Here is a 21,648-nt window from a genome sequence, read left to right on the forward strand (position 1 = left end):
TGTGTGTGTGTGTGTGTGTGTGTGTGTGTGTGTGTGTGTGTGCATGTCTGAGTTTGAATGTGTGACACCTGAAAGTGTGCTTGTACCCACGTCAGTCTGCATGTAAGTGTCTTAAATAATGAACATGTGAATGTGAAGATACTACTGTATAAATAAAATAACTAAAGTTTATAAAAAAAAATCAGATTGGCACTTTTACACTTGTTAAAAACATAATCACTCATTCTCTTTAATGTTTCATGATGCATTTACATTTTATCCCAAAAAACAAATGATTTTTGATTAAAAACAACAACAAACCAACAATTTCAAAGTTCTGCTTTTCATTGAATCCCTTAACAAAAACCCTCCAAAAAACAATTATTTCTGATTGTCAAGATTTGAGTCTGTTTTAAAGCTGCTTTGTGAGTAAAAACAGAAATAACTGCAGGCATAAAACATCCAGCATTAATTGTATATTTGTTTTATTGCTACTAAAACGTCTTTCGGCATATTCCTTCATCTCCCACAGTGTTAAAAATGACATATTTTTGCACCTTGGTTACACTTTTAAAGAAATACATCCCTAAACAGCATGAGATAGCAATTTCAAGTAAAAGCTTCATGGAAATCCAACTGTAATATGAAAGTGCTGCCCTCTAGTGTCAAGAAGCGACACATTGTAGGGTTTTTACCACTTGATTTTCTACATTCCACCAAGAACTGAAGGCTAATCATAACTTGTAAGGAACCATGAACAAAAACATTTGTATTCTTTGCTATCACCTGATCTTCTTGTAATTCCTGTATATAATGTACACAGGGCTCACTGACGACACGCCTGATTCTTCTGGTACTGCTTTACTGTTTTCAAGAAGGCAAATTTCCTATGCAAATACCACCATAGATTATGAAACGTGCCAAGAGTGGATGTTAAATCCTCTGGAGCAGACTTAGCTGCTTTGGAATTTCAACATCAAAACTTGGCAGGAAATGGAAACTTGTGGGGGTTTCCCTCTGTTTGGGGGGCCCAGCCCTTCCTCTGTGCCAAGATCTCTATCGGCAGGGAATTGCACAGTAAGGGTGGAAACAATGCCATGCTGATAAACACTTCATTCTTGGCAATGGAAAAGAGCAATCGCTTTTTTAAATAACTTTGCTTAGATGGTGATATATATATAAATTTGTTCAGACTCCTTATAAACTCTAGACATAGAAAGAGGTCAAAGCCGGTACGTCCTGTGCAGCCATGCATGGAGAATATTACACAGCCCCTTAAGAACAGTTTGTACTAAAATACCCTGGAAGCCAACACAATCTGTCATCTCGGTTTTCCGTTAAGAGCACTTCCTGATGCCAGGATGTAAGGCGCTGACTTCCCGTTCTGTCGTATGGATGCAGCCTGTTCTGACACAGAAGAGATGGTTGCTGGGTGATCTATCACATGATCTGCAGTATCGGCCAGCTGGTCGCTCAATTGATCACGGTCGATGATGTTGGTGGTCTCTGAGTCCAGTTCCCGAAGGTTTTCTTCATAAAATCGATGTCTAAGGCGTTTCATTTGGGGAAGCTCCCAACATGTCTCCAGCACAACCAGGACACACACCAAGCCCAGCAGCAAGTAGACTGGAAGAGCAATTTTATTGGTCAGTAAATAAAAGGTGCAGATAAAATAACAGGGACTGCTTTGTTTGATGAATTTGTAACATTACTACTGTTACAGGAACACCTAGAATTTTTTATACCAACAAACAAAACTGAAAAAAAAAGGTGTCACGGTGAAAGGAGCCGCTGCAACATGGAGCCGACGGAAAATTATAACCTGACTCTGAAGAACCCCTTGGCTTAACGAGATTAATAGCATGTTTCGCCTCAGTAATTATCTGTCAGGCCCTCAACGCAAACAGTTCCCTTTGTTCATTCTTGGACGCAGCAGGCAATCATTTTCAGCCTACAAGCTTTAAAACACATCCCCAAAATGAACACCCACAGCAAAGTCATTATGCACTTATTGCCTTCAGAGTTGATAACAGAACTAACGAGCTGATGCTGGATCTACATTTGCCAGATGCCCAAAAATACAACTGCCCATCCCTCCATATAAGTTATGGAGGGATGCAAACATACTATCCCACACTGGCAAGCAAAGTAAATATCACACCTGGTGAACACTGGCATGTTAGTATTGTCAGTGTGATTATGTTAGCATGCTGACATTAGCATTAAACCTCATGAAAATCTTTAAAATCCAATGCACATGATGAAGAAAATATGAAGCATTCACCTTTATGGATTTGATTAAGTCATTCTCTTTTAAAACTCATCAGAGTATTTTTGTTATAAGAAATGAAGGCTGTTCTTTAAAGAAAATTGCCAAAAAGCTAAAGGTTTATTAAAACACTACGTATTACTAACTAAAGCATCTGGCTCTTACAGTTATCATTTAGGGAGCTTCCTAACTCTAGAAACAGAAACTGTGATGTTCTTGTTTACTTGCTTAGTTGCGCACTCCACCCCCCTTTGTACTCCTGTTAAAGCCACTTTGCACTGTTGTATGAAGAAAGTAGTGCACACCTGTGTATAAGTTGTTCAGGTTCTCTACAATGTCCAAACAGAGAGTAATGGCTGGTGGGAATTGGGAGTGAAAGCACTGCTACCCCATGCTAAAAAGACCCGGATGAGATGGTTCAGGCATTTTCTTACAATGCCTACTAGGTGTTTGGAGATTTTCTGGGCAGGTCCCATTGGGAGAAGACCCTGGGATAGACTCAAAACACACTATATATCTCATCTGTAATTATGTGAAAACATAATTATATTTGAATTGCTTCTTTTTATTTTCTAATGATCCAATAACCTTGTAGCATGATAGATGGCATTTTACACATTGTGTCTTTGGAACAAAGGGTGTATTTATATAGATATTTTATTAAAAGTCAGGAATTTCTAGGTGTCGGTTTAGCTCAGAGGTTGAGCAGGAGACACGAAGGCCTTTACTGTGCGTCGTCTCTGTTTTCACTAAAAACTATCTTATAGGCAAGAGAAAGCCCAAAAAATATTCCAGATTTTGATATTTAATTGTTTCTTTTTACAACATAAATGATCTATTTCATGATATATTAGATTAAAAAAATGTGACTGCCTTTTTAAATTCTACTCACCTGTAATGGCCAGCCGGTAGAGGTGTGGGTGTGGATTTACGTCTTTACTGGGAGTTTCTCCTGGTACATAATCTCCAAGGCCAATAGTTGTCAGAGAGATGAAGCAGAAATACAGAGCCTCTAGGAAGTTCCAGTCTTCCTCGAGAGCGACAAAGATCCATGCAGGGATAATTACAAAGATAAGGGTTGTGATGAAGGCAAGGAAGGCAGCATGGATGACTCCCAGGTGTGCCTTAGACATAGCCCATCGTCGATGGAAGTAGGACAGTGGACGACGTGTGACCACGGACATGATCCATTGAACCGCAGCAGAGAGGAAGAAGAGGGTAACAGGGATGCCAAGGAGGGAGTAGAAGATACAGAAAGCCTTCCCCCCATCAGAGAGAGGAACAGTGTGGCCATAACCTGAAGACACAACAAAACATGCAGCACTATGTAAATTACAGAGTTACAGTAATAAAAGGAGGAATTCTCCTCCAGGATTCACCCGGGATTTGTGAAAACTAACTGTAGTTAGCGTCAAACAAGACTCGTCAAGTCTTAAAATGAAGCAGGCTATAGAAATAAAGAAATAATTTATTTATTTTTAACATTTTTTAGGATATCCTCTGTAAACTTTGCATGATTTCATGCTGCCTATTAGTTTCCTTTTGGTTAATATAAGCTACCACTTGTGCCATGTCGTATGTGATGCAACAACTACTCTGTTAAAATGCTAATATAGCCATTATAAACTTATATCTCAAAGGTCCTCCTAGACCTCCAGAAAACTGAAAAATAAATAAATTCATGCATTCATATAAACATAAAAGTCTCACCCTCAAGAAGTGTTGGCGACAAATGCTGAAGGTTTGCACAAAAACTTATCGTTTTTTTTATTTATCTTAAAAAAACAAATGAGTTGAGATAAGGATTTATTCTTCTAGAGACGCATTTACTGATATGTCTGATAAAAATACTACTTTCCTGAGTGTATTACTTATACAAAGGCCCTGAAAGGCAGGACAAATACTGCTTTCATGGATTATTTATAGAATCTGGACCAAAATTCATACAATACAATAACAATACATGTAATAGAGACACCTTGAAACACACACTATTTATAAAAGGACATTTAAGCTAGACCTTGATCAATAAAATTAGGCAGAGGGATTTTTCTCATCTTGGTTAATCTTGACTTAAATACACAAAACATTATTACATGATATATTGAATTTCTCCATCATTTAACACGGCTTGCTTACTGTTAGTTCACTTACCGTACATGTCCAAATGACCAAGGGAGCTATTTTTATGTCATTTCTCTTTGCTCACATTAAACTGAGGTAACAGAAAAGTATATCAGTAACAAAGTAACAAATTCATTACTGTCTTTAGTAAACATTTCCAGCATCTGTGCTTTATTTGATTATTCATTTTTACTTTTACGAGTACTTTCTTCTCGTTGCAGTTTTAAAACAGGTTTGTTACTTTAGGCTTAACACGTTTGAGGGAAGTTTTTGTTTCACTTCACTGCGTGCCTTAAAACATCAAATCGATTTGAGGATAAATGGAGGGAACGGTAAAACAGAAAAGATATTCCTATTTGTGTATCCATCACTAGAGCGAACAGAAAGGAAGTATCCTTTGTAAGTGGCAGGTCATTTCAAATGCAATGTTTCTGTAAGTTCAACAAAGATCAGTAAAAACACAAACTGCTTGTGTGCAGTTTGTCACACAGTGTCTGCTAGCAAAAGGTACGGCTGCTGTATTTCCCAGGGAGAGAAAAGAGTTTGAGATAACTTCACTGAGAGATGGAGAATGATGTAAGAAACACAGGACAGGAGAGGAAGGAGACAGGTTATATTTAAAGGTAAGGACTGCTGAGTGACATGCGATAAACTGGATAAACTGAAATTTAAAGCTAGTCTATTGTAATTCTACATACTTGTCTGAACTTGAAGGTTATTTAAAGTCCAATGTAGTTAATAATTCATTCCCTTAACTACTATATTTTTTCTCCTTTGGAAAGAAAAAAATGAACATCCTAAACATTTATTATTCAAACCACATTATTTTCCAATGTGTTAAAAGTGGCTACAGGGGATCTTTAACCATAGACTTATTAGTTATAGCGAGGAAACCTGTTTATATAGCGTGCCACAAATTTACATTTATTCAGCTAAATGGGCCACTCACATTTTCGACTCTCGAAGCAAAGGCTTTTAAAGTCTGAACACCTGTATCCGTTGGACTCACCTGTTGTGGTCAGCACGGTGCTGGTGAAGAACAGGGAGGACACAAAGTCCCAGCTACGCTGGGTGTCGTTACCCAGGATGGACACTCCATAGTTACTGGCCTCGAGAGCGCGGGCCAGGAGCTCCTCTAGGCGAGCGTCAGACACACAGGAGTTGTTCCTCAGGAAGTCCCGTAGATCCGCTTTGAGCTTCTGCCGGAGCGCGTCTTCGTACGGCAGCTCGATGGCGGAGAAGATCCCGGCGCCGACGATGAGGTAAAGGATGTAAGCGACAACCAGCAGGCCGAAATTCAACGCTGACTGGTGTCTGTCTATAAACCGACGGCACGCGCCTCTTGTGCACCCGCGTACCATCCCACTTGCTTAAAGTTTGTTTATTAAAAAAAAAAAAAAAAAAAGTACTCAGTTTAATTTAAATAAATAGAAATCCTGGAATCTTTTGGTAGAGACTTCTATGCTGTACTCGGTGGATGGACTCGTCTTCCTCATTCTTCATTCCTCAGTGGTAGGGCAGTGGTGACGTCACTTATTCACCTTACCAGGTGGAGTGCGTCTTTAACTGCACTTCCCTCTCAAGCCGGTCGAACGGGTTTTCTGTTTTGAGTCAATGGAAATTAATTAATAAATCATGAGCAAGGTCAGCTTTCTTCGGTGACCCAGATTTACTGCGACCAAACATACATTTTGCATTATTAAAACAGCAGAACATCATTTTAAACCAAAAGACCATCTTTTATAGGGGTTAGGATACACCCTATACTTTCCAAGCCCATTTTCTTCTTTATTATTCTAAAAAAAAAAAATTCAAACACTGTTTTTGAATAAACTTATGTGTTATCTAAACTTTGTGTGCTTCCATTTTCTTACACTTTTACTCCTCCATATCCCCGTGGACAGTTTTATCAGAGCGTTGAAAATCCTCGTTGTTTGTAATTAACACCTTTACCACTAGAAGACGCTAGAGACCATGTTTCTACAGTCGTGTGTGTGCGAGTGTGTGTGTGTGCATACTGTGAGCTACTGGCGTCATCAGAAAAGAAAAAAGGAACAGTTGATTAAAAAAAAACATTTTATTGATAAGTAACCGCCAGACATGTGCTCCACTTACTCCATCATCAATTTATCTTTGCATCTTTCCCTCTCATGTCTGGCATCTAGCAATAAATAATTATTTACAGCCATTAGGGAAGCACAAAATGAAAAGCAACAAGAAGTTACAGTCATTAGAGATGCTGTCAGAGCAGTAATATACAGTGAATGAGACAGCCTGAAATCAATACTGCTGCATACAAAGCTGACAGATAGAGGATGGTCATTAATTGATAGTCTTGGCTGGATTAACGCCTGAGTCTGGTGTATCCTCTCTCTCTCTCTGGTGGATATTTGTGGAATTCCCAAATTATCCCGAGACAATAATTCAGTTATCTAAGAATCAAAAAGAAAAATAGCCACTTTTAGGAACTGCTGTGTGGAGACATGATCTGAAGCAGTGATAGTAGGTAAGGTAAGTTCAACACAGAAAACATTGCACTTTTTGACAGTTGTACAGTTGCTGATATGACAATACATTTCAGATGGTTCCACTATAAAAAAAAGTAGATAAATTAATTTAATAAAGTGTTTAAAGCACAAAAGGTACAATTATTTCGAAAAGTGTAAAAAAAAATGGCCACAGATTTGTGCTGCTGGACTCCGCCCCCCTTTTCTCTCCTATACTAATCTTGTGATCTTTAAGAGGTGCCTGATCGTCAGATAGGAAACTACTCTAGGTTTTACCTTAAAGGTGGTACAATACACCACCTTTAAGGTGTACAATACACCTTACAAGTTTTATACATCACCCACAGCAGCAGAGGGCAAAATTAACTGACTCAAAAGCTTGCTTAGTTACTAAAGAATGAGTGAGGAATGCTTCAGGAATGACCTTATAGCTAATGAAAAATTCATCAGTACCTACCTAATAACTCCTGGTCTAGGACTTTATAGTAAATAAAGAACAAGCTAGGATGTATTATATTAATAAGTTATTAAGTAATAATTACTTCATACACTCACTGCTTTGTTAGACACACCTGGTCAATTGCTTGCTAATGCAAATAGCTAATCAGCCAATTTCATGGCAGCAACTGAATGCATTCAGGCATGTAGATATGGTCACGAGGACACGCTGAAGTTCAAACCGAGCATCAGAATGGAGAAGAAAGGTGATTTAAGCGCATTTGAATGTGGCATGGCTGTTAGTGCCAGATGGGCTAGTCTGAGTATTTCAGAAACGACTGATCTACTGGGATTTTCCACACAACCATCTGTAGGGTTTACAGAGAATGGTCCAAAAAAGGAGAAAATATCCAGTTAGCAGCAGTTCTCTTGGAGAAAAATGGCTTGTCGATGCCAGATGTCACAGGAGAATGGCAGACTGCTCTGAGCTGATAAAAAGGCAACAGTAAATCAAATAACCACTCGTTAAAACCGAGGTATCTAGAGGAGCAACACATTGAACCTTGAAGCAGATGGGCTACGGCAGCAGAAGACCACACTTGGTGTCCCTCCTGTGGTAACTGAGGCTACAGTTTGCATGGGCTCACCGCAATTAAACAACGTAAGATGAAATGTGTCCCAATTTCTGCTCTGACACTTGGATGGTATAATAAGAATTTGGTGTGAACAACATGAGAACATGAATCCATCATGCCTTACAATTACAGTTCACGTTGTTGTTGGTGTGATGGCGTAGGCGATATTTTCTTGGCAAACTTCGGGCCTCTTAGTACCAACTGAGTATCATTTAATCATCACATCTGACCTGAGTATTGTTGCTGACCATGTCCATTCCTTTATGACCACAGTGTTTCCCGAACACGAGTTCACTGTACTTAAATGACCTCCACAGACACAGGGTCTCTATCCAATAGACCATGTTTGTGAAGTGATGGAACGGGAGATTCACGTTGTAGATGTACAGTGAATAAAACTGCAGCAACTGCGTCTCATGTTCATGTCAAAATCTCTTAGGAATGTTTCCAGCGCATTGTTGAATCTGTGGCATGAAGAATTAGGGCAATTCTGAAGAGAAAAGATGGTCCAAACCAGTACAAGCAAATTGTACCTAATGAACTGACCAGTTAGTGCAGTTATCTGTATACGTACTGCTGCAAAACCTCATACAAAGTAGTTACTTAGTAGTTACAGATTTTTTCAGTATGACTCCTCCATTGCCTGTAGTCCATAATTACTTAATAAATTTTAAAAAGAGCAGGGTCCTCAAAAAGTATCTCAGTATTCAACATTCAAACGCACTTATATGAATAACTTAATTCTTTGTAACATAATAAAGGCAAACACCATAAAAATGTAATGTAGAAACTACTAGAGGAACAACTTATTTACGTTTCTTACACTAAAATTTGCCTTCACCATGCCAGTCATATAATAACATGTTAATAATCTGTGCATAATCACAGGAGGCAGGGGGTAATTAATGGTAAGGTAAACCTGAAATAATGAGAAACCACTGAAGTATGCTTTGGTCCTTGATGCCACATAAAAAGAGCAACAAGTAATCAGTGTAAGTAATTACTGTATTGAGTTATGAGGACAGTGGCAAGTTGTTAAGGCAAGGATAATTATGAACTCACCGGTACCTAATGATTCACTAACACAGGATCTCCCAGTTGATTCTTTAGTAAATAATATTTTTCACATGGAATGCCAAGAGCTGGATTTATTAGGGAACTATCAATGAGCGTTTACTATCAGGCCATTGCTGATCCATTCCTCACTTGCACTTTACTAAAAAGGCACATTTTTGTTTCACTTAATATAAAGTGTTAGCAGGATGTCTTACCTCTACACTCATATCTGAGGTCTGAGAAGATAACATGTTCCTGAGAGAACACAAACAGTCCCAGTCTGCCTCCAGCCAGGGTGTGGTCATACACGGCCCCCGAGTCGGACAAAATGTCCCTGCCCTCGTACACCACCACCCTGCAAAGGAAGCACAGTATAGCCAACCCAGTGCAAATCAGCCGTAGTACAACACTACCATGTTCACATTAAATTTAAGTTAAAATCATAAGTAAAATGCAAGATAACCTGCAGAAAGTAACTAAAGGCATTTCAATTTCAAATAGTATCATCAAGGACATTTTTGAGGTATCTTTTCTATTCTTCTTCTTTTTCTGCTTGTCTTTCGCAAAGTTACTATAAATTCACACTTTACGTTTTTCTTGACGTTGCATACTTAACTTTTTTTTCACGGACATCACAGAGGACGTGATGTCAGTTGGAGATATATTCATAGCAGTTACAATGGAGCTTTGGAGCAAGTATCCAAAATATCAATACATGTCCGTCCTTCACAGTCAAAGAGCAGGAGCTTCTTTTCAGCCTCACATTCACTTAGTGTACAGTTGTACATTCATTCTCCAGTACAGTCATTCAGTAACAGGAATGCAGCACTGCCACAGCATGTATCAAAAAAGAGTATTTTTTCAAATCTGTCACATAACAGCTTTTTTCTCTGACTTCTGTTTTTTCCAGATTGGAAATCTCACTATGGCAATGCTGTTGTTTTCCCCATCTGCACATAAACAGCACAGAGCACAGAGAACTCGTAGCCTGGGGTTGTTTTTATTTTGTTGTTGTTGTTGTTTTTTTATCCAGGCTATTAGTGAGAAATACAACTAAACAGAAGTAGATGTGGCAGGTTGAGGAGAAGTGGGTTGGACTTGGAAAGTGAATTACACTGTTATCATAAAATAACTCTTAGAGATTGATGATGTCCTCGAGTGTAAGAACATTTCAGGCTGACACAAATGTGATTTCCACAGATTGAAGAAGTCATTCTGCAGATTGTTGTTGCACTAAAACCTACATGAACTGAACTGGGCCACAAAAATTTTATTTCAAAGAACATGCCCAGATTTTTCTATTTTTTACCTATAATAACATTAATTTTAATAGTTTGCCATACATGCAAATATACACAGGCATGTTCAGCGCTATCACAAATGTCTAAAATTCCTGCCTGCAAGTTGGATTTTGACTTAAAATTAAGAAGTTTCTTTGGAAATAATAGGCAATAATGTATTCCGTGGGTAGTAATTGGGTTAAAAAATACTGGTATGGTCCTATAAAAGCCAAGCCAATAATACCTGAATGTTCAGCTGTAAATGTTCAGTTGTTTCCACTAGAAAAGAGCTCGAGTTCTCCTGAGGAAACCTGCCAATCTAATTCTAAAAGTTTGGTGGATTCCAAGATCATAATCCAGCTGTGACAGCTGTTTATGACAGCTCAACCCCAAAAATATAAATTAAATCCAGGTTCCAAATACAAAAAACCAGCCGAGCGACAAATGTTTCATCTCAGTATATCTGGGGTTTTTTTTAAACTTAGGTTATTGTGTAAGTGTATCTAATGAAAGCATGTAAAAAATTTGCCTTAATACTATGAAAAAACCCATTACAGGCAATCAAAAGTCATGCAGTCATGATAAAACTTGAAAACTTTGCCATGAGTCCTGTGACAAACTAAGTACACCCTTAATGCTTCCATAGGACTTAAGTAATGCAAAAGACTTTACCTCAACCTAGCTGTCAAGCACAGTAGTGGAGGTGTGATGATTTGTATATGTTTTGCGGCCACAAGACCTGGGCACCGCACAGCCACTGAGTTAGCCATGAGCTTCCCTGTATACCAAAGTATTCTAGAGTCAAACTTGACACCATCTATATGACACCTACAGCTTGGCTAGCAAATCTATAGGAGAATGGCTGAAAAAGAAAAGAATCAAGGTGATGCAATGGCCCAATAAAAGTCCAGACGTCAACCTGATTGATATGCTGTGGCGAGACCTTAAGAGAGCTGTGCATAAACAAATGCTCGGAGACCTCAATGAGCCGATTCACCACTGTAAAGAAGATCGGGCCATAATCCTCCACAAGGACGTGAGAGACTGATCACGTCAAACAGAAAATGATAACATCAAGTTATTGTTGCTAAAGAAGGAATGCAAAGAGTCCTGTGAAAAACGTTCTTTTTCACATGACTGTCGGAGATAAGGACGCACTTTTTAATCATATTATTTTGCTCTAGCATATCTAAACCCTCATGACTTCCTGACTACAGGGGCTAGCCACAAGAAATTTTCAGGCCTGACATCTAAGCTCTGTTAAAAACAACAGCAAAATTCATTTTACACCCACTCCATGTGTCACAAGCTAAAGCCCAAATCTCATTTTTTGTCAGCATGATTTTCTCTGTAACCAACTTTGAGCATCAATCTCATGGGATATATCATAGTTTCAAAGCAACATTGGCCCAATTAAATGTTGATGATGTAGAGAAAGAGAAACATGTGTCAGAGAAAACTTCAAAAAGTGCATTTGGGATAAACTTTTAATACTTAAATCATCATGTGGGATAGGTTGCTGGTCAAAACAAGTTACGGGATAACATATGAAAAGTCTCTTTTTCCTACATTTTGATACGAGGCTAATCTTCTAGCTGTATTTAATCATATTTTAAGTTGATTCTGAGTGGGTCAGGTGGGAGGATTCACTGATCTTTCATGGAAAAACCCAGAAGTATAACTACTTCACAGAGCAATATCTTCTGTCAGAAATGAATATATGCTGCATATTCTGGGGTCACTGCTTCTTTCAAGAATCAATAATCCATAATAAATCAAACCACAGTTGTGGTGACACTTTACATTATGGTTTGTACCTGATAAACCCAGTCTTGGGTCGGTGGATAAGGTGCATGCGGTAGGGTGTGTAGTCCTTCCAGGCAATTTTATTGGGGTCGTGCCACAAAGTTCTGACCTGAAACATATTCAGGCGCCACGGAGGACAATCATATTTACCAGAGTATCTAATGTTTACTGCGCCAAACAATTTAATATTCAGAAAGTGTTATCTTTTAAGATAAGATTTTCTTTGTATTTTTTATGATACTGAAAGCACAATAAAAAGGTGGCAGATTTATGAGTTTACTCATTCTAACCTGGTGTCTAGTGTTTCCTGTGTGCCACAGAGCATTGCGCAGATACTCCCCTGGTCCTGTGTTTGAGTTGACCAGTTTGATTGAGACTCCAGCAGTGCCGAAAGCTTTGGTTGGCTTTTTCTCCCAGTAGGCCTGAGACACCTGCGCTTACAGAAAAAAAATCAATGTGGTGGAGAGAAATGGTTACATGTTCTCTATTATGTATTTTAAGTTTATTGCTTGTGAGAATTAAGAGTCAGCGTTCAGCTCACACCTGTTTCCACATGACAACGTAGAAGCGTTGACTGGACTGATAGGCAAACACAATCCCTGCGTAGTCGTCATCTCGGTTAGTATTTACATAAAATGTGACACTGAAGTCCACGGCGCTGAACTTGTCGTATCCTGTTCAGACACAGGAATATTATTCATGTTGACTAATCACTTTCATTATATGTCTTATATGTTTAGTGTTTTTTATGGTTAATCTCACCTAAAGCGATCCCGGGGTCAGAGTTGGCAATCTGCAGCAGCTCTGTACCCTGGCTGCGGATGACCCAGAGGGGGTCAGACTGCGTGGTGCCTTTAGGGTCCAACAAAACAACCTGAAACTTCCGGAAATCTGTAGACCCAATATCCTGGTTCAGGGGACAGGGATCCAACGCATCTGGAATACTGTCATTGTCAAAGTCATCAAAGCATGCGTCTCCACTGCCATCACCTGAAAGAATAAAGAAAAAAGAGAACAAGTGTAACTTGACTTTTCCTTATTATTTTTTGCCAAGATGGGGGAAAAGAACTGGACAAGATAACATGAAAATGTACTAAGAAAACCATGTATGATGGTGGATAGATCAACCTTTTAAGTATTATTAATTACACTACAGAGAGCCATTAAGTGTTTATGTTGATGTCCAAGATCAATATGACCTAAAGCAATGGAAACTGGACTGATAGTCACAAACTTTTATTTCATGACTGCAAAATCCATTAATCATAAATTGTACAAGTTATTTTCCCTGTGTGACAGCAAACTATTTGTTCATGTCTGTATTTTGATATTAGCTATGTAAAGCCTGACACACCTATGACTGGCTAGAATGGGAATCAGGTCTTATTTTATTTTTAAATGAAATCAAATTGCTCACTTTTTTTTATTGATTTGAAACATCCCTGTTTACTTTCTATTTTGCCTCCTTGGGTAGACTAGGATAGGATAGCTCAGCTGTAACAACACTGACCATCAGAGTCTACCTGGTCCCTGTTGGGTACCAGTCTGCAGTTGTCACGGTCATCAGGGATACCGTCATTGTCGTCGTCATGGTCACAAGCATCTCCCTTTCCATCTTTGTCGTGGTCAGCCTGATTGCTGTTGGCAATATAGGGGCAGTTGTCTAGAGTGTTTTGGTGGCCGTCCTCATCGATGTCCTCATTGTCGTCGCACATGTCTCCCACCAGGTCACTGTCAGAGTCAAGCTGCCAACACATGTGGATGTAGTGTATAATATGTTTTGGGTCACTACAAACAGCATTATTTATTTAGTGCAGGGAATACTTCTGTATTAGCCTGGGGGCTCGGATTAGATGAGAAATTAGCTAAAATATATAAATAAATAAAAAAGAGGTCACAATTAAATGAAATTAAATCTTACGGTTTCTCTTAAGGTCCTACCTCAGCATTTCAATCAAGTTGAGTTTTGGGACTATAGCACTACCTAGATACTTTCTTTTTCTGTTGTAGATTTACTGCTGTGCTTGGGATCATTATACTGTTGCATGGCCCAGTTCCAGCCAGGCTTTAACTGTTGGAGAGATAGGCTTACATTTGATAGAATACTTTGTTATGTTATGCATATTTGTTCATGGTTGACTCAATAAAGTGACCAGACCCTATGATTTGGGCAAAACAAGCCCAAATCATCATCATCCATCCAACCAAAAGCTGGAAATGATAAGCTAAAAATATGGCGACCAGTTACAAGCGTTAGCTAATTGTATGAATTATCAGTTAAAATTATTAATTAAACATAATAAGTAAATATTTCTCTAAAATCAAAAGTTGGAAATAATTAACTAAAACATGTCTCACAGTTGGAACTGCTAGCTCAAAGCATCAATAAACAAAATAGCTTTCTAAACATTAGCTAACCTGTGGCAGCAGCATTTAATGAAGAGTTTTTAAATATAATAGTGACTAAAAGTAGTTGATTAATGGGTGACGGAGTTTTCTTACTGTAACTAATGAATTGTAAGCAACATATAATCACAAAGAGTTTAAAATAAACTGGAGGCAGTCCGAATCTAACTTTAAAATGAGCTCAAATGCACTTATTTAAATATAAAAGGTATGTTCATATACAGATTAGTAGATTCATCTGACAGGGTTTTGGGGGTAAGTCAGAAGAAAAAAATGTTTGAAAACTTGATTTTTTCAAGAACCTGGTCTGGGTTATGTAGAAGTGGACAGTTGTCACACTGGTCTCCGACACCATCCAGGTCTGTGTCCCTCTGGTCGGTGTTGTAGACTAGAGGACAGTTGTCCCGGTCATTCAGAACCTCTGAAAGAATAGACAGAAACACACACACATACACAGCCTTTAGACTGATTTTTTTAAAAAAAAATTTTTTGTGAACATAACCAGACAAATAATATACATCAAGGCTATGTTTCGGTAAATTCAATTTCATCTATATTTTCAAGTTCATATCTACTTTTTTTGAGTTATTATATTGCCAGCACTGTCACTTTATTACCACCAGTTGATCCTGATTCCAAGCAGACTAGCTGCACATTCAAGGCCTGGTACAATGAGTTGTTCTTACCGTCTCCATCTATGTCGATGCTGCAGGCGTCTCCCTCTCCATTGTTATCAGTGTCTGTCTGCATAGGGTTGCTTTCAAATGGACAGTTGTCGCAGCTGTCCCCAACCCCGTCCCTGTCAGAATCAAACTGCCGAGGGTTGTACATCAGCGGGCAATTGTCCTGTGTCAAAAAAACACACATTCACATGGATGTTTGCATACGGCAAGACACGCCTGTTTTCAATCATGGCGACTTTAAAGTGGTTTTGTCTCACCCTTTCATCTGTGATGCCATCATTGTCATCATCAGGGTCACAGGCATCGCCCTGTCCGTCCGCATCCAGGTCTTCCTGTCCAGAGTTTGGCAGCATGGGGCAATTATCCTGCAGCCAGTCACAACAAAGATTAATGGTATCCAACCAGAATGCAGCTCGGGTATCTCTCAACAAGTCTGAATGATTTTAGCTCACGCTGAAGTAGATATCTTACCTTTTCACAGTGATAGGTGGCATTCTGCTTGCAGGGTAATCTATTATTGGGCCAGCCATCCAGATCAGAGTCCTCACCACACAGGGAGCCATCGCCAGCAAACCCCACCGCACACACACACTTGTACAAGACCTCAGACGCCAGGTCAAGGTATATACACTCAGCATACTTGTGGCAAGTGTGTGTGTTGTCTTTGCAAGGGTTATACGGTTCACACACCTACAAACAGAGCAGCTCTTTGAGAATCCAAAAGTCTCTACGGTTAATGACTGCAGGTCAAAGCAAAGAGAAAAACACCTGCCTGCCTGGTTTTCAGGGCTTCATCCAGACCGAGGCCATACGGTTGAGTGCCTTTATGGCGCGGCGGACAGGGCAGGCAGTAGAATCCAGGGTCTGTGTTTATGCACAGTGTAACACACACTCCCTCCACTTCACACTGAAGAGATGGAGGTTGAGAGATTATCCATGTTCAGCATATCAAACATGAACTGTACAAAGGTGTTACGCGTGTTGAAAGAAAATCTCTTTGTCAGGATCAGACTACAGAATATTTCAATGGTTACTAAGTCAGAGAAGTTAAAAATGAGTCCACTGACTTCTGGAAATGTCATTAGCGCTTCAGATAAGTATCGGAAAAATTAAAGTTTTGACAAAACGATTCCATCAGGCAAAAAGTTAATGACTGATGAAAGTTCTTAATCTCTGGAGGAATATGAATATCTGTACCAAAATTCTTGGTAGTTCATCTAGCTGTCTTGTCCCTTAAATCAAAACCATAAATGTGGTATTAGAGGAAAAATCTGGGTCACGAATGTTATTCGGATGCATCATCTGGGAGCCATAAGGTCTAAAAAATTCCCAATAATTCATTCCATAGTTATAGAGACACTTTAACATATGCAACCAACTGACAGGCAGGCATTATCATCACTGGAAACGGCCCTGCTGACCTTGTCAAGTTGGGCCACAATTCACTGCAAGGAAATAAAGATAACTCCCTGAAAATCAATGAAATGCAGCATTATGCTAAGGAATTTTGAGGAGGACCTTTCCTACGCCATGCATCAGCGAAGTTAGGCCATTGTTGCGCTCATATTGTGTAGTGTGATCCTGTGTCTAATCTCATTACCTCATTCTCATCTTCACAATGAGTGCCGTTACCACTGAAACCCAACGGGCAGCGTCCACATTCCCATGATCCATCGCGATGCGTTGTGCATTTAACCCCAGGAAAACAAGGATTAGAAAGCAAGCACATATCTGAAATGCATAAAAATTTACACATAAAAGTCTTTTACACTTAGTCACAAAGCAAATTGTTCAAGTGTGGGTCAATTGCACCATAATGATTCTGAAGGAATTCATATTCGAATCATTTCTCTTTTCTATCCTAAGCCTCTGTAATTGAATAAAGCAGAGCAAACAGTGAAGGATATTATTTCTTAATCCTCAATTGTTTGAAAACATGTTCTCTCCAATAAAATGGGATTAAGGTTCTCTATGTATGTGAGGCTTAGCCTGCATGTAGAATAACATTAGTTGGTACAGCTGCACAAGGTTAAGGTTTACCTAAAGGACATGGTTGTTTGTTACATCCTTCATAGTCCACAGCATCTCCAGCACAAGGCTTCCCGCCGTTCTGAGGGGCGGGGTTCACACACTCTCGCTGGCGACTCATGAGGCCCCCGTTACATGTCTCTGAACAGACTGACCATTCAGTCCAGGCCGTCCAGCCTCCAGCAACTACACCGAAATGCATCATTTACCTTTGAGCCACTTTTAATGCGTATGAGTGCTTTCAAATGTGCAGCTGTGCGCTCCTACTTACTCGGGCAGAGCGTGTTGTTGCAAGGTTGTGTCTCCATGGCGCTACCTGTGCACCCCTTGCCCCCCTTCTGTGGTGGAGGATTGTTGCACAGACGGACCCGTGTAATGTTTCCTTCTCCACATGTGGTTGTGCACGCAGACCAAGGAGACCAAAGGCCCCAGTTCCCATCAGCACGCACTAGACAAATAAAGACAAAAGAAAGTCAGACCACCGCTACAGCTCAGCAGCGTACAGAGAACAAAACATGTTTCCAATTACGATTAGAATCTCTACGATCTCCATTTGTCTGAGGTTTCATATTTTCGCCGTCTGGGAATTGCCAGTTCACTGTTTTGAATAGGACTTGGCTCAGTCAGTCAGTCACTAAAAGAGCATTAAGCTGAAACAGGTGACAGATCCGATGTGCAGAGTGATGCCTTACCCTTGCGGTCACACTTCATCATCATGCAGCTGCGGGTTTGGACTGACGGGCCAGAGCAGGACGGCATGATGCCATTGCAGGATCGACCCCTTTGCTGCCCTCCACGTCCACAGGTGGCGGAGCAGTGGGTCCACTCAGACCATGGGGACCAGCCGTCTTCATCATCTTTATTACATACAGACAACAGACGTGTTGTTGTTGTTGTTGTTGTGTTTTTATTATATTTATTAATCTTGGCATCCATGTAAAGACAAAATCCCAGCTGCAGAAAAATGATACTCACTAAGACAGACAGGACAGCAACTTCCATCGACAAAAGACGGATTGATGCAGGACACAGGAGCACATGACACCTGTTGACAAACCACCTTTCCATCCTGGCAAGACAGTCCAGTGTTGATACATTTAGATTTTCTAACAATATCACATTATTGAATCCAGATGTTTTGCTGAATGCCAGTTCTTGCAAGGAATGGTATGTTTTCATGAGTCATAACAAGTCAGGCTAGTCCTTCATCCCATCCTCAATAAAAATAATGGTTCTTATAAAAAGAAACAGACGTAGGGATGAGGATGAAGCATGCATAAAATATAGAACTTCTGGTAATAAATGAAACCACATTGCATACAAGTGAAACTTCCCCAATTGGTAAACATCGTTTAAAGGAACAGTTGGACATTATTAAAATGCTGCATATTTGCTTTTTATTAAGTATTAGAGTGAAGCGAAGCAATAATAAGTTGCAGCAGTCAAGTCGTCAACCAAAGTCCTTGTGTATAAAAACATTGGTAAGCTACCTTGAAGATTAATTTAATGCTAAAGGTTGTCACTTATAATTTTCCATTTTACTTTGCTGGTGTAGATGATGATATTAATATCTGCTCTCTATCTCTTATATATCCTTAATTCAGTTAAATGCTTGCATGGTATTTCCCCAGGAAATTCTGCCAGTGTGTTATTGTAGTTAATAGATTTGTTCAGCACAAACCTGGCAAGTACAGGAGGTGCAGCTGTCAACCTCCCAGTCCTCCCCCTGCTCGTACACTCGTCCATCCTGCACGCACCATGCCTCACTGTCTCTGTCAAGATCATTGTCACTGCTGTCACCATCACCACCTCTGCGGCTGCTTCTGATGCTGCTGCTGATGCCACTGCCGTTGCCATTACCATTGCCACTGCCGCTGCTGTTGCCACTGCCATTGCTGCGGTCACGGCCGTGGCTGTTGCTGCTGCTGTTGCCGTTCCCGTTGCTGTTGCCATATCCTCTGCCACTGCCGTTGCTGTGGCCACGGCCGTGGCTGCTGCTGCTGCTGCCGTTGCCGTTCCCATTGTCATTGCCCCTGCCATTGCCGTTGCTGTGGCCATGGCCGTGGCTGCTGCTGCTGCTGCTGTTGCCGTTCCCATTGCCTCTCCCATGGCCTTTCCCTTTGCCACTGCTGGTACCACTGCCATGTCTGTTACTGAGTTCATCCAAAGATATCCGTATCTCTTCATTTTCTTTGGACTGAAAATACTAAAATTAGCTAAATACATTTTTCAAATAAGAAAGTATTATTGTGTATTTATATTGAATGAGACCAGCCAAACTACTGTGGGCCATATCTGTGGGGAGATTTCCTCTTGGTTTTTTTTTTTTTTTTCCCCCAGAGGCATTTGCCACAGACCACAGTACTTCCTGACAGAAAATCCTTTATTTGTGCCATTTGCACTGGAAAAAGAATTACTCTCAGAATTTAAATTCAGTCAACTTTTCTGTGATGACACAGAATAAAAAGTGTATTACAACCTTGGTAAACACATAGTTATTGAAAATGGACTATTACTGGTTTAAATAATCTAAAAATAATCTAAAAAAAAAGATTTAAAAATGTTCATGTTTAAAGTTACTTTTACCTTAAAAATGACACAACATTTTAACCTGTTTGCTAAAAAATATTTAAATTCTTGCTCATGCTGCTATAAAATAATGTACCATCAGGCAATAAGAAACACAATTTTAACAAATACCATGATAAATGTGCATGCTTTTATGCATCTTACTACTCTATCCAAGTCTTCGAGCAGGTTGTTGGTCACAACACGTAGGCCATGGATCTCAGTGAGCAAGCCAAACAGGTCCTCACACGGATGAAGACAGATTTGCGATGACAAGTTGCTGACCTTTGCGCCATCCACACCTGTGGAGGAGGCACGAGTATGTGTGGGCTTTTCAAGATTTAGATATGATTCTGCTTTAATGATAAAGAAACAGGCGGAGCAACTGTACTGATGCATATGTGTGGTACCTGCACACACTCCTGCTGCATAGAGGAATATCAAAAGCTGAAGGAGACCCCTCAGATAACCCATTCCTGCTTACACATAAATAACACATGCAGTCACCTTGAAATATAGAAAGTAACCTCCTATATAGAATCCAAGCAGATCTCAGGCATAGGAAATAAAAGAAAAAGAAGGACAAAAAGAGAGAAATAACCATGCATACCTGCGTTCTCCTTGCTCCTCTGCCTTTCCTGACTAGAAATCACAGCCAGTAGGCTCGTCCCTGCTGCAGCTCCGCAGGGGCTGTAGTGGAATGTCTCCTTTTCCTCTTCCTTGATTGCTTCCCTCCTTTATTATCTTCTCACCTTGGTATCCAGAGTGAAGATCACCAGCACAGTTCACTCAGTAATTTGTCACTGAATCATCCAAAGAAAAGAAAAAAGGGATGGGTTTGGTAAGAGAGTAATCTGAGTAAGAAACATGCAGACAGCTTTGTTAGTTCGGGAGAAATCTCAAACAGTGTTATTTGTTTGAGAGTGTGTGTGTCTGTGTATGTGTGTGTATGTGTGGCAGGAGCAGGGGCCATATTTTACCCGTGTGTCTGGCGATGAACTAGGCTGCATATCTCCCAGCGAGGAACCCAGCTGGATGGAAGGAACTGTGTCTGTGTGTGTGTTGACGTCTCGATGCAGGTTTCCCAGACACATCATTTACACTCTTCACTCTCCAAAATGAGACTTGCATGCACGAATGCACACACTCACACACCGAAACAGGCACACAGGCACAAACACACACTGTTACTGGCTGCACAAATTTTCCAATATTTTAGCAGCGAGAAAACTGGCATTACCATAAATCCTTTGCAAAAATTAGAGGCTCGATGCGTGTGTGTTTGCATGTGTGTGCTTTTGGAAGTGCTGTGTGCAGAAGATTGTGAGCTACGAGAAAACTGATGGAATACAAAAACATCTACTTCGGCTGGGATCTCTCTCTGTTTGGTCTTCTCCCTGCTGAGTCAAAAAGGCATCATCATCCCGAATCACATTTTCCATCTGTACACTCCACTTGTGGACTAATGAATCTCACAGATGTGTGTGCACACATGCATTCGCCTGTGCCCATACAAACACACTCACACAAAATCCCAACAAATTTTCTATTTCCAGATACCTAGAAACATCACAGCGGAGAACAAATAAGAACAGAGACCATGTTTCTTCCTGGAAGTGGTTCAGTGACGGAGACAGTGACAGCAGGTGCTGTCACTGCTCTGGGAGTCAGAAAAAGCCCAAAAGTAATAAGATCTGAGGGGATAGAAAAAGGTAGAGTTGGGTGAGATTACTTGGCAGAGTCTAGCGTGACACGCTTGGAGTGATATGCTGTGCGGAAGGCACACTCTGTTCTGGGATCTGTCTCAAAGTCCTGACTCTGTTAGTCTTACACTGTGTTTATGGGGAGAAAATAGTTTTAAAGAGGGCA

The 21,648-nt window shown here is 40.1% G+C and overlaps 2 protein-coding genes across 2 annotated transcripts; both read right to left on the reverse strand.

The window, feature by feature from the left end:
- Positions 1 to 46: 46 nt before the first annotated feature.
- On the reverse strand, positions 47 to 5,874 carry LOC308391229 (potassium channel subfamily K member 1-like). Its single transcript, XM_080873763.1, has 3 exons — positions 5,382 to 5,874; positions 3,141 to 3,545; positions 47 to 1,605 (listed from the first exon to the last, which is right to left on the reverse strand). Exons 1-3 carry the CDS (start codon positions 5,731 to 5,733, stop codon positions 1,301 to 1,303), a joined length of 1,062 nt encoding a protein of 353 aa, XP_080729889.1. The 5' UTR covers positions 5,734 to 5,874; the 3' UTR covers positions 47 to 1,300.
- Positions 5,875 to 6,710: 836 nt separating this feature from the next.
- On the reverse strand, positions 6,711 to 20,253 carry LOC308390750 (thrombospondin-2-like; the record flags this gene model as incomplete). Its single annotated transcript, XM_080873026.1, has 20 exons — positions 6,711 to 6,804; positions 9,224 to 9,363; positions 12,106 to 12,203; positions 12,385 to 12,525; positions 12,638 to 12,768; positions 12,857 to 13,084; positions 13,605 to 13,839; positions 14,803 to 14,921; positions 15,187 to 15,346; positions 15,441 to 15,548; positions 15,655 to 15,873; positions 15,956 to 16,090; positions 16,784 to 16,914; positions 17,224 to 17,397; positions 17,483 to 17,659; positions 17,904 to 18,068; positions 18,187 to 18,280; positions 18,893 to 19,408; positions 19,945 to 20,081; positions 20,190 to 20,253. 20 exons carry the CDS (start codon positions 20,251 to 20,253, stop codon positions 6,797 to 6,799), a joined length of 3,180 nt encoding a protein of 1,059 aa, XP_080729152.1. The 3' UTR covers positions 6,711 to 6,796.
- Between the last annotated feature and the right edge of the window lie 1,395 nt (positions 20,254 to 21,648).

This window comes from Rhamphochromis sp. 'chilingali', assembly GCF_963969265.1.
Source record: "Rhamphochromis sp. 'chilingali' genome assembly, chromosome: 22".
NCBI classification, from domain to species: domain Eukaryota; kingdom Metazoa; phylum Chordata; class Actinopteri; order Cichliformes; family Cichlidae; genus Rhamphochromis; species Rhamphochromis sp. 'chilingali'.